General features: G+C 38.0%; 1 protein-coding gene across 1 annotated transcript in view; it reads left to right on the top strand.

Moving 5' to 3' along the window:
- ADGB (androglobin) overlaps positions 1-17,193 on the top strand; it is a 243,402-nt gene extending 226,209 nt beyond the window's left edge. Inside the window, 3 exon segments of the mRNA XM_017877613.1 lie at positions 11,632-11,728; positions 12,290-12,473; positions 16,748-17,193. Of these exon segments, the coding sequence (XP_017733102.1) occupies positions 11,632-11,728; positions 12,290-12,473; positions 16,748-16,933 (467 nt within the window). The 3' untranslated portion in view covers positions 16,934-17,193.
- The last annotated feature ends 1,573 nt before the right edge of the window (positions 17,194-18,766 follow it).

The following is an 18,766-nucleotide window of genomic DNA, read 5'->3' as shown; positions in this document are numbered from 1 at the left end:
CAGTCCCCATGATCTGAGTCAACGTCCCACTGGGGATCCATAGTGGGGATGACTTGCTGACCGGTAGGCAATTTGTCCCTTTCTTCAGCTGTCATTCTATCATTTACTTGACTAAGATACCAGGTATCTTCAAACTCTCAGGCTGCAGCTAAAGCCACATTCTTTTCATTAAAGGCCAGGGTTTGATCTAACAATAGCATGACATCTCTCCAAATGAGGTCGAAGGTTTACCCTAGACCCTGTAGGACATCTATATACCTATCAGGATTATTTGAAAACTTCCTCAGGTATACCTTGATCTGCTTTAAATCAGAGAGGGAGAAGGGGACATGTACCCGGGTTGGGGCAAATTCCACTCCCCCTACAGCTTGAAGGGACATAACCGTTAGCCCAGGGGTTTGGTGGTCCCTTGGAGATTTCTTTGCTTATTTCCTTCTGGGTGAGGGAGATTAAAGGAGGCTTATCATTAACAGGAAGGGGAGCTGTAGGGAGGCTAGGATACGGAGGTGGGCTGAGAGGTCCTCCTGTGGAATGTAAATTGTAAGCTTTGCATAGCTGTGGATTATCCTTCAATGAAAAGAAAGCTTGGACAAAAGGTATTTCACTCCATTTGCCTTCCCTCTTGAAAGAAAAGGTCAAGCTGCAGAATACTATTGTAATTTATACTTCCCTCAGGTGGCCATTTTTCCCCAACAGAGAGAGAAAATTGGGGCCAGGCCGTAGTGCAGAAAAGCTGCTTATTTTCAGGGTTCGCAGGTCAAATTGGTCCCAATGTCTTAAGATGCATTTCAAGGGTGAATTTGTTGATGCGTGAGTGTTTTCCATCTGAAAGAAAAACTGCCCGCATTTTTGTTGTTTGCTTGTTTCCCTGCCCAAGAACCTGGAACAATACCTGGACCCTGCTGTTTGGAATAGTTGCACTCACTAAAGCAGCAGCAGAAACACTAGTTTTCCTCCTGGACCACCAAAAGGACCGAGGAAGGTTGGATTTAGCAGCCCTTACTGATGCATTCTCAAAAACATGCACCCTTGCCTTTCCTCTTAGACCCCAAAGAGGTCCGAGAAAAATTGGATTTAGTGACCCTTAATGACATATTCTCAAAAACTTGGTAGTTACAGTCCTAAGCATTTTTTCATGTTAGTATTGGGACCTTATCCTTATCCTATAAAGCTGATATGCCTCAAAATGGAGTGGAGGGCCGTACCCTGAGGGAGGGAAGGGATCTCCAGGGTTGAAAGAGTGACACCTTTTTTCCTCACTTCTCGTCACATGAATAGGAAGGATATAATTTCTGAGACTCCTCATACCCTAGCTTCAGGAATAGCCTTTGTTAGGCCTGGTAGTCCAAGGAGGGATCCTAAAATTCCAGAGAGCCTCTCCCTGACAGACTTTGGGTAAAAATTAGGTCTTTCTGATTGGTGAGGCCAGGTGCCTAAAGAAGGGAGCAGAGTCCTGAAATTTATATTAAAAAATCATCCTTAGAGGAGAAACTAGAAGAGCACCAAGGACAGGGAGTGGTTTTTAGAATCAGGACTAACCTCAGATAAGAGAGGTGGGAGGAAGTTTGTCTGACAGGCACTAGGACACAGGAAGCAAGGGTCAGGATAGATAGGCTAGATGGGTGAGCCTGGCTTGGGTGATGTAACTTTGAGAGTTCCGCTCATGGCTGCAGGCTCAACTAACTTTTTGTTGAGACCCCGGAGCTGAACGGCTTTCCTCTCTGTTGACCCTTGGCTCAGCCCATAAGTGCAGGAAAAGTGGACGCTTGTTCCAGGTAAACCAATGCTCCTGACTCCAAAGAGTTGGGGGTTGTTAGAGAGCCCTTTCCCTGAAAGCCTGATACCCATGTCTTTAGTCGAGCAGCTGCACTAGTCACTTTTAACTGGCCAACAGGTGCCCAGTGTTTAGTCCCTGAATTCTAAGGAAAAATAGGACAGAAGAGCAAGTGAAGGGGGTCTGGTGGTACTCACTGCATGGCGATATCCCAGACAAGCCCCCATGATGTCTGAAGTTTGTTCCTTCTGGTGGGTTTGTGGTCTCGCTGACTTCAAGAATGAAGCTGTGGACCTTCACAGTGAGTGTTATGACTCTTAAAGATGGTATGGACCCAGAGAGTGAGTGGTAGCAAGGTTTATTGTGAAGAGTGAAAGAAAAAGCTTCCATAGCATGGAAGGGGACCCAAGCAGGTTGCCACTGCTGGCTGGGGTGGCCAGCTTTTATTCCCTTATTTGTCCCCTCCCATGTTCCGTTTCTGTCCTATCAGAGTGTCCTTTTTTCAATCTTCCCAGCAATTAGCTACTTTTAGACTCCTGATGATTGATGCATTTTACAGAGTGCTGATTGGTACATTTTAAAGAGTGCTGACTGGTGCATTTTACAGAGAGCTGATTGGTGCATTCTACAGAGTGCTGATTGGTGCATTTTACAATCCTCTTGCTAGTTACAGAGCACTGATTGGTACATTTTTACGGAATGCTGAGTGGTGCATTTTACAATCCCCTTGCTAGCTACAGAGCACTGATGGGTGCGTTTTGCAATCCTAGCTACAGAGTGCTGATTGGTGAGTTTTACAATCCTCTTGTAAGACAGAAAAGTTCTCCAAGTCCACACTTGGCCCAGGAAGTCCAGCTGACTTCACCTCCCACCATGAAGGAAAACTGACTTCCCCTCCCTCCAAGAAGAGGTGTGCCATTGTATGATTCCAGCACTGAAACACTGCCATGTACCCCAGGGGCTATGGTTGTAGAGTAATCCAGTTTTGGAACCAAGGTTCAGATGCTGAGCTCTTTTCAGGATCTCTGTGTGTGAGCATATGTGTGCCTGCTGTTGGTAGGCCACCTCTTGGTACTTACTCCTGGAGAAGCATCACTCATGAAAGATTATAGATTATAGATCTTTTGAGAGATTTCTGTGGTTTTGCTCCTACATTGTTATAGATATTCGTAACTCCTCAAAAGTTGTCTTATTTTTCAGCTTCTTGTTTTCATGTGTTGAATCATGTAGAACAACTTCCCTTGTAAAGGGCATATAAACAATACCATTACAGATCTCACTTCTAAGCTTTGCTCCCAAACTACAAGTTGTCATCAAGAATCCAGTGATTTTGTTAGCTTTCCCTTTTACCTCTCGGTACCTTGGAATCCACCTCTTCCAGAGGTTGGAGGTAATATTGGTCTTTATTCTCAAATATTTTTCCCTGACCTCAGGACCAGTCAAATATTATTCACCATGTCTTTTGACTCTCCTACTATCACAATGAAGTTTTTTTCTATCACTCTGTTGCAAATGGAAACATTTGTAAAATACAATAAAAATGACCCAGCAATGTGTAATTGCTATAAAATATTTAAAAGTCATTCTCACTTTCAGAATTTATCCCATAAAGGACCAATTTGCAGATGGAAGATGGTACACATACACATACACAAAATTCACATTGAGCATATTATTCTAGAGGCCCAAGGACATCGTACTAGGCTCACAACCTATTCTGAAATAGCATAGCTTTGTAGATGGGTATCCAAGTAAACCTTATCTGCCTCCTTCCCTCTTTCCCTATTTAAATATAAATACTATGGAAAGATATAAGAAAAAACAAACATCTAATCAGGAAATATTTTCTTTCCAGTCAAAGTCAGCAGAACTGGTGACTTACAGAAACGATCCAAGTTTGAAATGCCAAAAATACACCCAACATAAGTAAATTCACAAGAAAGGCAAATGAATTTTAGAAATCCAAGATCTCATAAAACCATGATGAAAAAAGAAGTTATGGCCTACTGGTTTCTAAAAGAGTCATATTATTAAAGTTAATCTTGGGCGGATAGTTTTATTTCATGTTATCAAAATGAAACATGAATTTTTTCTATATTTTAACTAATAGATCGTGTTGGGATTATATTCACTATTTTCTCACAGTTTATCAGGATTTTATATATTTTTGAAAAAAAATGAAAAAATAATTTGGATATTATGTTTTTTTATATTTTTAAAAGTTTGTAGTAAATTACATTTCTGAATGAGTTATAACTTCTAACAAATTATAAATTAATCAATTTTCCATATTACTGTAGCCTATTACAACCACATTTACATGCAAAATTAAATAGTTAAGGAAAGGGGGCTGGGACCTGTGGAATGGGAGAGTGAGGACTTGACACAACTTCTCCCGAAAAAAGCAGGAAGCAAAAATAAACTAGAAAAAAATATATACTAAAATGTTTTAGAAACCTAAAAATGAACTGAAGGCATAAAACTAAATAAAAAATAATTACTAAAACTAAGAACAACGACAAAAAGGGAATCTAATTTTATTCATTTCCTATTGATTTTGTAACAAATAACCACAAGCTTCATGATTTAAAGTAATACAAATTTTTTATCTTGTATTTCTGAAAGGCACTAATGTTAAAATCAATGTGTTGGCAGGCCTGCATTCCTTCTAGAGGCTATAGGGAAGAATCCATTTCCTTTTCCACCTTCTAGGGCCACCTGACTTCTTGGCTGTGGCTTGATTCTCATATTCAAGGCCAGCAGGACAGCATCTACAACTCTCTCTCTCTCTCCCTCTCTCTCTTGCCCCTTCTTCCATGCCCATTGTCTTTTCTCCTTCTTTGACTCTTCTGCTATCTCCATCTTTTCCCTATAAGGGCTCTTGTGATTATATTGTGCCCACCTGAATAATCTAGAATTTTTTTTTTTCCATTTTAAGATCCTTAATCACATCTGCAAAGGTTTTGTCATATAAGGTAACACAGTCACAGGTTCCAGGGATTAGGATGTCGGCATCTTTGGGGGTGTATTAGTGCCTTTACCAAACTTGGTAGGAACAGTGGGGATCTGTGGCATATTAACGTGGGGTTCTCTCATCAGTTCCAAGGTTTATAGCACAGCAACCATGAGGACCAGCAGTCTTGATATCAATGCTAGATGGAGGCTTATCTGATTTGAGGCTTCATGAAAGTCCCCATGCCCATTGACATTGTTGAAAGCAATGGGGAACTTGATGGCAAACAACCGGGAATAGCCAACATCACAGCTGCCTGAGATTGTGATACTGGTCAAGGAGCAACAGATCAGCCAAAAATAAGACAGGGAGATCTGAGTAATGTAAGAGCCATTGTGGGCTTTGATAAGCTTCTAATATTTTGGGTCACCTGAATGGCTACATACATGTTGGGAATGTGTGCACACTCAGGAGAGACTACAGAGGGTCCATCTTATCTTCTTGTCCTTGTTTCAGTATGAGACCTTAAACCAGTGAAAGTGGGGACAGCTTTGTACGCTGCCAGAACTTTGAATGTATACTCTAAAATACATAAAGATCTCCTTGTCAAGAGTGGAAGCTATACTAAATCAAGGTGTTTAAGAGAAATCTTCGAGAAAATATTATATAACCACTATTCTGACCGATTGGTGACTCCAACGAAGCTAGGATTAAAAATAAAAAATAAAAATTAAAGAAAATCGTTAGAAACATCATTAGCTGAAAATTGCAGGGGAAATAAGACTCTATAAGCAAATTACCAAGTAAATAAGCAACTAAACAAAGAAAAGCCACAATAATCCCCTGGGGAATCAGAATGCAGAGTAACTATAATGTATTAGATCAATTGCACATGCGAACAGGCAAAAATTTCATGACAAAGACACCTAAAAGCAATTGCAACAAAAGCAAAAATTAACAAGTAGAATCTTATTAAACTTAATAGCTTCTGCACAGTAAAAGAAACTATCAACAGAGTAAACAAACAACCTACAGAAAGGGAGAAAATTTTTGCAACTCTCCATCTTACAGGTTGTAATATTCAGCATCTATAAGGAACTTAAACAAATTTACATGAGAAAACAATCCCATTAAAAGTCGGCAAAGGACATGAACAGACGTTTTTCTAAAGAAGTCATACATGCAGCCAATAGGCAAATGAAGAAAAGCTCAACGTCACTGATCATTGGAAAAATATATATTACAACCACAATGAGATACCATCTCACACCAGCCAGAATGGCTATTCTTAAAAAGTCCAAAAATAATAGATGCTGGTCAGGCTGTGGAGAAAAAGGAACACTTATACATTGTTGGTGGGAATGTAAATTAGTTCAACCATTTGATCTAGCAATCCCATTACTGGGTATATACCCAGAGGAATATAAATCATTCTACCATAAAGACACATGCATGTGAATGTTTGTTGCAGCACTACTCACAAAGATATGGAAGCAACCTAAATGCCCATCAGTGACAGACAGGATAAAGAAAATGTGGTACATATGCACCATGGAAGTCAAACTGTCACTGTTTGCTGATGAAATGATCGTATACTGAGAAAACCCTAAAGACTCATCCAAAAAGTTCCTGGATCTGATAAATGAATTCAGTAAAGTTTCAGGATGCAAAATCAATGTACATAAATAAGCAGCACTATTATACACCAGTAGTAACCAAACTGAAAAACAAATCAAGACTCAATCCCTTTCATAATAGCTGCAAAGAAAAAAAAAAAAAAAAAAAAAAAAAAGTTAGGGATTTACCTAACCAAGGAGGTGAAAGAGCTCTACAAGGAAAACTATAAAACACTGCTGGAATAAATCATACATGACACAAACAAATGAAAACACATCCCATGCTCATGGATGAGTAGAATCAATATTGTCAAAATGACCATACTGCCAAATGCAATCTACAAATTCAATGCAATTCCCCTCAAAATGCCATCATCATTCTTCACAGAACCAGAAAAAAAAATCCTAAAATTCATTTGGAAACAAAAAAGAGCCTACATAGTGAAAGCATGACCAATCTGCATAGCCAAAGCAAGACTAAGCAAAAAGAAAAAATCTAGAGGCATCACATTGCCCAACTTCAAACTATACTGCAAGGCTATAATTACCAAAACAGCAAAGTACTTCCATAAAAACAGACAATGGAACCGAATAGAGAACCCAGAAATAAAGTCAATTACTTACAGCTATCTGATCTTCAAAAACCAAACAAAACAGAAAGTGCAGAAAGGACATGCTATTCAACAAATGGTGCTGGGATAATTGGCAAGCCATATGTAGAAGAATGAAATTGTATCCTCATCTCTCATCTCTCATCTTATACAAAAATCAACTCAAGATGGATCAAAGACTTAAATCTAAGACCAGAAACCATAAAGACTCCAGAAGATAACATCAGAAAAACCCCTTAGGCAAAGATTTCATGACCGACCAAGAACCCAAAAGCAAATGCAACAAAAACAAAGATAAATAGATGGGACTTAATTAAACTAAAAAGCTTCTGTACAATAAAAGAAATAATCAGCAGAATAAACAGACAACTCACAGAGTGGGAGAAATTCTTCCCAAACTATGCATTTGACAAAGGACTAATATCCAAAATCTACAAGGAGCTCAAACAAATCAGCAAGGAAAAATAACAACCCCATCAAAAAGTGGGCTAAGGACATGAATAGACAATTCTCAAAATAAGATACACAGATGGCCAACAAACATATGAAAAAATGCTCAACATCACTAATTATCAGGGAAATGCAAATCAAAACCACAATGTGATACTACCTTATTCCTGCAAGAATGGCCACAATCAAAAAAACAAAAAATAATAGAGCTGGGTGTGGACATGTTGAAATGGGAGCACTTTTATACTGCTGGTGGGAATGTAAACTAGTACAATCACCATGGAAAACAATGTGGAGATTCCTTAAAGAACTAAAAGTAGAACTACCATTTGATCCACCAATACCACTACTGGGTATCTACCCAAAGGAAAAGAAGTCACTATATGAAAAAGACACTTGCACATACATGTTTATAGCAGCACAATTTGCAATTGCAAAATACAGAACCAGCACATCAACCAACCCATCAACAACCCATCAACCAACAAGTAAAGTGTGGTGTATACACACACACACACACACACACATATATATGTATATATGCATATATGCACACACCATGGAATACTGCTCAGCCATAAAAGGAAATGAAATAATGGCATTCACAGCAACATGGATGCAGTTGGAGACCATTATTCAAAGTGAACTAACCCAGGAATGAAAAATGAAAGATTGTATGTTCTCACTTATAAGTGGGAGCTAAGTTATGAGAACACAAAGGCATAAGAATGACATAATGGACTTTGGGGACTGGGGGAAGGGTGAGAGGAAGGTGAGGGCTAAAAGAGTACACATCGGGTACAGTGTACACAGCTCAGGTGATGGGTGCACCAAAATCTCAGAAATCACCACTAAACAATTTATCCATATAAACAAGCATTACCTGGTCCCAATAAACCTATTGATAATAAATAAGTAAATAGTTGGAGATTCAGCAGTGGAAAAAAAAAACCAAGTTGGATAGAAAGTAATAAAGTAGGCCTAAAGAAAGAAGAAGGAATAAAAAATTTTTAATGAGACAGAAAACAAAGGAAATAAAGAAAATTCATCAAAATTAGGCAAATTTAAACACATTCACAATAAACAAGCACTTGTTTGTGCTTGCTTGATAATTTGTTTCCAGATGATCTGCCTTAAAACAAATACTAAAGGAAGTCCTTCAGGCTGAAAGAAGGTGACATCCAAAGGGAACTCATATCCACAAAGAAAGGTAATTATGTAGGTAAATTTTAGAAGACAACATAAATAGATTTTCCATTTTTTTTACTTATTTAACAAATAATTATTATAAAACTATATTGTTGGGCTTATACTGTACAAACATATATAACAATAATGCACAAACAGTGGGAGAAGGAACAAAGAAAGAAAACTCACAACAAACTGGTAATACAAGGGGATTTCCTCAGACTGATAAAGGATAATTAGGAAAAACCTATAGTAACCATCATATTTAATGGTGAACCACTGAATAATTTCAGCCTAAGGTCAAGAACAAGGCAGGATGTCTACTGTAACCACTTACATTCAACATTTTAATGGAGGTTCTTGCTAATTCAATCAAGAAAGAGAAATAAAACACGTCAATCTTAGAAACGAAGTAAAACTCTATTCTCAGACAACACTCTCCTATATGCTAAAATTCTAAGAAATCAGAAAAAGAAAAACAATGAATACATGAGTTTGGCAGGGCCACATGATGAAAGATTAGTAAACATAAATCAATTTTATTTCTATGTATTATTGATGAACAATCAAAATTGAAATTGAGAAGAAAGTGTTATTCACAACAGCATCAATAATAAATACATGGAAATAAATTTAACCAAGTATAGAATTTATGTATTGAAAACTACAAAACATCACCAAAGGAAATTTTAAATTATCTAAATAAAGAGATCATTTATGCTTTGGACTATAAGACCTAATGTTCAGATAGTAATACCTTTCAAATTGGTATGTAGATTCAGTATAATCTCTATCAAAATCATAGTAGACATTTTACAGAATTTGATATGCTATTCCCAAAACTTACATGAAAATGCAAAAAAAAAAAAAAAAAAAAAAAAAAAAAAAAAAAAAAAACCAGAATGGCAAAATAATTTTGAAAAAAAAAAAAGATCCAAGTGGGAGAGGAACTCACTCAACCTGATAAAGACTTTCTACAAAAGAAAACCTATGGCTAACATTAATGGTGAGGAATTGGAAGCTTTCCCACTAAGATCAGGAGCAAGCCAAAGATGTCCTCTGTTACCACTCTTTTTCAACATGTACAAGAACTCCTAGAAAATACAATGAGACAAGGAAATGAACTAAATAGATATAATAATTGGGAAGAAAGAAAGAAAACTCCTGGCCAACGTGGTGAAACCCCATGTCTACTAAAAATACAAAAATTAGCTGGGCGTGGTGGCACGTGCCTGTAATCCTAGCTACTCGGGAGGCCGAGGCAGGAGAATTGCTTGAACCAGGGAGGCAGAAGTTTCAGTGAGCCAAGGTCGCACCACTGCACTCCAGTCTGGTGACAGAGTGACACTCTGAAAAAAAAAAAAAAAAAAAAAAAGGAAGGAAGGAAGGAAAAGAAAGAGAGAGAAGGAGGGAGGGAAAGAAATGAAAAGAGAGAGGGAAAGAGGAAGGAAGGAAGGAAGGAAGGAAGGAAGGAAGGAAGGAAGGAAGGAAGACTGTATTTGTTTGCAGATGGTGTGATTGTGTAATAGATGTACCACTCTGGTAAGGGATGTTAATAATGGGGGAGGCTATGTGTGTATGGGAGGAAGGGGGATATGGGATATCTCTGTATGTACTTCCTGTCAATTTTACTGTGAAACGTAAAACTGTTTCTGTTGTTGTTGTTGCTGTTGTTGTTGTTGTTGTTTTCTGAGACAGAGTCTCACTCTGTCGCCCAGGCTGGAGTGCAATGGCAAGATCGTGGCTCACTGCAATCTCTGCCACCCGGGTTCAAGCGATTCTCCTGCCTCAGCCTCCCGAGTAGCTGGGATTACAGACGGCTGCCACTGTGCCCAGCTAATTTTTGTATTTTTAGTAGAGACGGGGTTTCACTATCTTGGTCGGGCTGGTCTTGAACGCCTGACCTTGTGATCCACCTGTCTTGGCCTCCCAAAGTGTTGGGATTACAGGCGTGAGCCACCGCGCCTGGCCCTAAAACTGCTCTTAAAAATGAACTCTTTTCTTTTTTAAATGAACCAAGTGGGGAGATTTTACTATGTAATTTCAAAATTGGTCATAAAGTTAAAAATAATGATCAAAACACCATGGTTTGACACTTTCTTTAAAAGTTAAAGAATTTTACCATATGACCCAGTAATCCACTCCTACTTACATAAAATGTCCAGGAAAGACAAATCTGTAGAGACATCAATAGACAATGATTGCCCGGAGTTTGTGGTGAGAACACAAAGTGACTATTATAGGACAAAAGAGAGATCTTATTTGAATGATGAAAATGTTTTAAAACTGGATTTTGTTGATGGTCACACAACTTGGTAAATTTACTAAGAAGTATTGAATTAGAACCTTAAAATGGTTGAATTTTATGTATGTAAATTACACTTCAGTAGTTTAAAAAAAAAAATCAGTGGTCTGGAAATGCTGAAAAGTTAATATCGTAGACTCAAGTCTCTTAAATCTGTTTTTGTGGGCTCACTACTGGTCTATGGATTAAAAAGCTACTGCTAATTTGATTTTCAGTGTTTATCTTTTATATATTGCCTACTCCACTGGACTATAAGTTTATTGAAGGTAAAATACTATTTTCAGTATTTCAGTATAAATATGTAAAAAATCTATTTATATCCCAAGCCCAGTAGTACTTAGCATAGCATTCAGGCAAAGCCCAGTCTCATTAAATACTGGGCCATTTAACTTGTTAATAATGAAATTTTGTAACTTAACATAAGACTTGTTTTTATTAAGGGAGACTAATCCTCCTCCATTTAACTGTGATAAGAATAGTATTTTGTTAATTTTTCATTTTTGTCATCTTTATTTAACTAAAAGCATAGTAACACCAGCTAGAGGATAAACAAAATATAAGCATATAATTATATATTATTAACATTGTATTAAATAAGACAAGTCCAATCAATGGTTGTTTTACAACAGCAAATATTATTTTCAATTAAAATGAGATACAGTCATTTAGTTAGTCATTATTGATTATTTTTTAAAGCCTAGGTTTTTTGTTATGTGTGTGTGTGTGTTTTAAAGAAACAGGACCTCGTACACGATCTCCAACAATTTTGGAAACATCTCCACGACTTATTCGAAAAGCACTAGAATTTATGGATTTAAGTCAATATGTTCGGTAAGTTTTCATAAACATGATTGATGCAGACAACTGTGTGTTTTGTTAAATCAATTATTAAAATATTTAAATGTTTTCTGTGAAGATTTGATTTGAGGCCTGATTAAGTGAGATGAGCTACAGAAAATTTCTATCACACCTGCTGCCATTGTTTAATTAGATTCAATTTTTAATAACTAGATGATAGGAGTAATATAAATATATTAAGCATATTTATAAGTTTGGAAACATTGTCAAAATTACTTAGCTGCATAAATTCAAGAGGAAAACCTACAAGATATTCTTATAGTTTTGAACACAAGTTTCACAATCACCTCATCAAATGTTGAATCCAAATTTACTGATATTCTCCAAAATATTTTCCTAAAATATCAGTGAGTCAATAAATGGACCATAGCATATCCAGAAAATAACCATTTGCTTTTTTCTATCACTAATGTTTTATTTGACTCAGACCACCACATTGTTGATATGATTTAAAATTGTTTGCCGTCTAAAGTGAAGCTTATTCCAGAGTTCCCAAATGAAAATTGTATCTTTTGATGATTTTTTTGTATCAAGGAAAACAGATACAGATCCTCTACTGCAAACAGATGAATTGAATCAGCAGCAGGCAATGCAAAAGGCAGAAGAAATTCATCAGTTTCGACAGTACAGGAGCAGAGTCCTTAGCATTCGAAATATTGACCAAGAAGAGCAGTTGAAGTTAAAAGAAGAAGTCCTGGATATGTATAAGGAAATGCGGGTGAGTCTAAGAGCACATACATAGATTATAGTTGGCAAATTCTTTCATAACAGTAAAAAGAAATTATACAATTAAATAATATTTGTACAGAAAAGTCTTGAAAACCTAGGTTTTTATGATTCACAACTTCTAGGAAAATATCACAAATTTGATTCTATACATCTCGCCTCACTCCCTCCTTAAAATCCCCCTAAAATGCAGTGTTGGGAATCTATGCTCAAAGATGGGAAGAAAAGGAGAGAAGACAACAACAAAATTATTTGTTCAAATTGGAAAATAACTGGATTAAGATCACATTAACCGGCTTGAGACACACAAATCCTAAACTGGCAATGGGAAAAGTCTTAACAAACCAATTAGCTCCTCAGAATTCCTACAGAATCCTTCAAAGGCTCAGCAGTTGGTGGCACCAGATATGTTAGGAAGTAAAAGTGACGTAGGAGGAAAATGAAAATAGCTGGGTTTGTTCAGCTTAACGCTATTTAGGAATTGCAGATCACCACTTCAACTTTTTGCATCCAGATTATTGTCAACCCTTCACCCCAGCAGAAGAATAGACGTCCGTTAGTTAGAGATGGCAACTTTATTGAAAGTGGGAGTATCATACTAGAAAAGGGGAAATTCAATAAATGTATATGGATAACTTCCCACTATGGAGAATGAGAATCTTTTTTTTCTCCCTCCTCCCTGCAACACACACGCACACACCCCTACATATTCCCAAAGTCACTAATGCCTATAGGACATTGTAAATATTTTAGCTACAGTGAGACTGTCATTTCCAGTAATGGCTCATGTGAGGAATGCGCCCATTTGACATCTCTTCTTGTTTGTCCAGTAGGCACCTCAAACAGAACGTCTCTAAATCCAAATTCAAGAATGCTTGCCCTCCTACCCATCTCAGCGCAAACATGTCACCCCACCAAGATTCTCCAGCTCAGTCAATACCAATTACATTCTTTTAGTTGCTCAAGCAGAGACTATGGAGACATCTTTGACTTCTCTCACTCCTCACGTGCAATCAGTTGTCAGAACCTCTCAACTCTATGTTGAAAATATATCCAGAATTTGATGATTTCTTACTATCTCTGTTCCCACCATCCTAGCCTAACCTGTCATTCTTTCTTATTCAGAGGATTGCTACAGCCCAGTTACTGATCTAACTGCTTCCATCTTTGCCCCTCCGCAATGTGGTCTCTGCTTTGCCACCAAAACAATTGTACCAATCACGACAAACTAGGCTTATCCTGTGGTAATAAAACCCCCTATATCACAGTGGCTTAACATAGTGTTTGGTAAACTCATTTTCTGTAAAGGGCCAAACAGTAAATATTTATGTTGCATCTACTCAACATTGCCAATTTTGACACAAAATCACAGATAATACCTAAATAAATAGGATAATGGCAAAATAAATAAAACTTTACTTAGAAAAACAAGCAATAAGCCAGATTTACTTTACAGGCTTAAGTTCGCTAACTCTGGCTAAAAACAGTAAAACAGTATTTCTCATTCCAGCTATGTGTCCAATGTAGTTCAATAGAGCATTCTTTTACTTATTAAGATCCCCAGGCTGAAGGAGCTTCCATAGAGACACTTCTACCATGATTATTACAACAGGGGAAGAGAACATGGGGAATTGCACATTGGCTGTGACTATTTCTACCCAGAAATGGGACGTTCGTTTGCACTCATATTTCACTGATCAGATCAAGTCACATAGTCACATACAACTTCAAAGAAAGAACCTACCTTGGTGAGACCTTGATATCAAACTTATAGCATCAAGCACTGTGAGGCAATGCATTTTTGTTGTTTATTTTTTTATTTTTTATTTTTATTTTTGAGATGGAGTCTCGCTCTGTCGCCCAGGCTGGAGTGCAGTGGCCAGATCTCAGCTCACTGCAAGCTCCACCTCCCAGGTTTACGCCGTTCTCCTACCTCAGCCTCCCGAGTAGCTGAGACTACAGGCGCCCACCACCTCGCCCGGCTAGTATTTTTTTTTTTGTATTTTTTAGTAGAGATGGGGTTTCACCATGTTAGCCAGGATGGTCTTGATCTCCTGACCTCGTGATCCACCCGTCTCGGCCTCCCAAAGTGCTGGGATTACAGGCTTGAGCCACCGCGCCCGGCCCCTGCATTTCTGTTGTTTAAACCCAGTTTGTGGTTCTTTGTTACAGCAGCCCCAGCAAACTAATAAAGAGGGAGGGCAATACTACCAGGTACCTGGAAGATAACCAGCAATATTTTGTGAATTACACTAATGGTTATCATAATGCATATTTAAAATGAAGGTGGAATCATTTCACTTCCCTAATGGCTTTATGTTTCGTTAAGAAAAAAGCCAAAATCTTGATTATGACTTCCAGAGCTTTCCTCTCTGTTATTTTTATCAACCTTTTGCCAAGCTGACTTTGCCTTTCCACTAACAGCAAGGCATGTTCCCACCTCTGGGCCTTTGACCTCTGGGCCTTTGACCTCTGGGCCTCTGGGCCTCTGGGCCTCTTCCGGGAATATTCTTTCCCCAAAGTGTAAAATGGTTTACATTTTCCTTTTATGAGCTCTCTCCTCTAGGGTAACTTATTACCTATCTTCACCAGCTACTCTTTCAAAATTAGTACCCTCAAAATTTGTGTGACTGTGCCTAGCCTTATTTTTCTTTAAAGCACTTACCCTGCATGTACATTTATTTATGGGCGTATGAAAATGTAGATATAAATACTATGCTTTCATTTTTTATTGTTCTCTGCTAGAATATAGACTATATGTGGACAGATACTCTGTTTAGATTCACTGTTGTTGTCCCCAGAACTTCAGAGGAATGTCTGCTTTGCAAAAGTTTGTTTAATTAATGAATCAGTAAATCAGTGAATGGATATTAAAATTGTGTAAGTTTAATTTATCATGCGGGAAATAATTTAGATTAGATTAGAAAACAAAAGGGAATTTCAGGATTCCTGTTTGTGGTTTTGTGTGTAATAACCAAGAAAATGCTACAGATGGAGAGGAAGTGGGGAAAAAGTGCTAAATCAGACAGCTTCGAGTTCACACCCATTCATTTATGTGTGAGGCACAGAGAGAGCCCTAGTTTTGATTGAAGCCATTTTAAGAGAAACATGATCGATAACATATTTCTTATCAGATAGGAGAATGAATATATTTTATACTCATTCCTCAAGGGATTACTGATGTATATTAAACTTATTTACACAGGCTCCTGAAAATGTCCCTCTCTCCTGCTCATTCTCTTGCTCTGTCTCTTTCTCTGTCTCTTTAATGTGTCACTACTATCATCTTGTACTTGTGCAACTGGTTTTGTCAACCCAGTTTTATTATGGTAGATACAGTACTACTTTTTGCAAAAACTTCAGGAAGACTGATTCTGACATTCGGCTTTTCCAACATCTCAATAAAATTAAGCTGGTTGCAAAAAACATGGAAAATGTCTTGATAAATTCAAGGATGAAGACAAAGCAGTCATTTCTAGTAGAGTCTTTTCAGGCTAGCATTTGTGCTTTAATCCTTCTTCTTTGATTATATTATTTTTGAAACAGTAAGCAATTAATATGGCCACTTCCCTCTTAAGAGATGAAGGAGAAAAGGAGAAATCAGCAAAGGTGACTGAACAGGAGCAGCTGGTGAGACAGAAGACAATTTAAGAGCTAAGTAAAGTCAGTTGATCCAGGAGGAGAGCGCGTGGTTAAGCAAGAATAAGAACAATAAATGATCTTGGATTTAGCTTCATATAAGGCCTTGGTATCCTTGATGAACACAGTTTTGCAAAAGTGGTGAGAATGAAAGTCAAGCTGACAAGAACAAAGTAACCAATGGATTTGGCCATATTATTTGGAGCTTCATCAAATACAGCTCAGATATATTTTGTCAGGGATAGCATACATATGGGAAACTAGTAATATCTTGAGCACAGTTACTTTGCAAGAGACAGTGGGCTTATTAAAATCTCATATAGATTGTATTTGAAATAATTTAAACAGAGAATACCTTTGGCAAAATATGTATGTTTTCTTTACTTTTCACTATGTTTCCTACAAATGTTTTTATTTGCCATACTGTGTTAAAATCTCATGAACCCTTTGTTGCTATGTTTTGTGTATTGATAAGCTTTTGAGACCATACACTAATTTTCATCTTCAATCGTTTTGCCTATGAATGTATGGGCATAAGGACAGGGTAAAGGAATTTCATTTTTTCTTTCTGGGAACATAAACCTTTACCTGTGGAACTTATTTGTTTGGGGTTTTGCTTTGGAACAGGACTCCTTAGATGAAGCCCGACAGAAGATTTTCGACATCCGGGAAGAGTACAGAAATAAATTGCTGGAAGCTGAGCATCTAAAGCTGGAAGCTCTGGCTGCTCAGGAAGCCGCCATGAAGCTGGAGACAGAAAAGAAGACCCCAGCTCCTGACAAACAGAAAAAAAAGAAAGGAAAGAAAAAGTAACCAGGGGATGTCCAATACTACCCTGCTTCTGTAGAGACAAAAATCTATTTGTAATAATCTATAACTGCCTGCTGATAAAACAAGGTTCTGGGTCAACTGAAAATAGAAATTGTTCTTTCTTAGAAATATTTTCATGATAACTTGTTAGTTTTCCTCAAAAAGCTAGTATTTGAAGCCATTCGAGTTTAAAATGCTCTAATTTCAATAAAATAGCTTCCAAATATATAAAATGTAATAAAATATTTGTTTGACACTCTAAACTGCCTGCATTTTTAATTAGAAGTGAAACAAGATCATAAATTAATCAACAGGATTATCTTTTAAAATTTCAACAATGAACTCATCAGCACGCATCAACTCGTCATAAATGACGAGTTGATGAGTGCCAATGGGTGCAGCACACCAACATGGCACAAGTATACATATGTAACAAACCTGCACATTATGCACATGTACCCTCGAACTTAAAGTATAATAATAAAAAAAAATTTCAACAATGAGAAAAGTGGCTTTTGTTCTTAGAAGAAATTTAGTCTCAAACTTTAAAAGTTTAAAAATACTAATAACTATGCTTCAGAATTATGCGCCCCCCCCCCCCCTTTTTTTTTTAAGACTGAGTCTCGCTCTGTTGCCCAGGCTGGAGTGCAGTGGTGTGATCTCGGCTTACTGCAACCTCTGCCTCCCGGGTTCAAGCGATTCTCCTGCCTCAGCTTCCTGAGTAGCTGTGATTACAGGCACCTGCCACAACGCCCTGCTAATTTTTGTATTTTTAGTACAGATGGGGTTTCACCATGTTGGCCAGGCTGGTCACGAACTCCTAACCTCAGGTAATCTGCCCGCCTCAGCCTCTCAAAGTGCTGGGAATACAGGTGTGAGCCACTGCGCCCGGCCGAATTATGCCTTTTTTAAAAACTGAACTTCAAGAAACTTCCCTCATTGACCAAGCACTACCCTGGCTCAGCCAAGTGTTAGGACTCTGGATCCTAGCAATGCATCATAGTAACCCGGGTGTAGAGAGAGGGTAATCCCAAACATACCGTATCATGCTCACCAGTGTTGTGTTTTTTGTAAGACACAGATGAAGTTGTCATACCCTAGTGTTAGAACAATGCCATGAGTGGATTAACTGAGAGGCACATAGCAGGAAATTGACTTTCTCTAAAAGCACATTTCTAATTCATGACTATCTAAAAACTCTCATAGTATTTTTTAACCAAAGCGGTTTCACTTTGACAGGTGATTTTACTTATCCTTTCTTATGTTAATCCTTGTTATTAAAAATATTTATTTATTGAGACATGGTATGGCTCTGCTCTCCAGGCTGGGGTGCGGTGGCACAAACTCAGCTCACTGCAACCTCCACCTCCTGGACTCAAGCCATCCTCCTACCTCAGCCTCACAAGTAGCTGGGACTACAGGTGCGTGTCACCATGCCGGGTTAATTAATTAATTTATTTATTTTATTTTTTGAGATGGAGTTTCACTCTTGTTGCCCAGGCTGGACTGCAATGGCGCCATTTTGGCTCACTGCAACCTCCGCCTCCAGAATTCAAGTGATTCGCTTGCCTCAGCCTCCTAAGTAGCTGGAAATAGTGGCGCGGCTGCCACGCCCAGCTAATTTTGTATTTTTAGTAGAGACAAGGGTTTCACCATGTTGACCAGGCTGGTCTTGAACTCCTGACCTCAGGTGATCCACCCGCCTCAGCCTCCCAAAATGCTGGGATTACAGGCTGGAGCCATGGCACCCAGCCAATTTTTGTATTTTTTGTAGAGACAGGGTTTTGCCATGTTTCCCAGACTGTTCTCAAACTCCTGAGCTCAAGAGATCCACCC

Source organism: Rhinopithecus bieti, unplaced genomic scaffold (assembly GCF_001698545.2).
Source record: "Rhinopithecus bieti isolate Rb0 unplaced genomic scaffold, ASM169854v2 scaffold_10706, whole genome shotgun sequence".
Lineage (NCBI taxonomy): Eukaryota > Metazoa > Chordata > Mammalia > Primates > Cercopithecidae > Rhinopithecus > Rhinopithecus bieti.
This window is presented reverse-complemented; position numbering and strand designations above follow the sequence as displayed.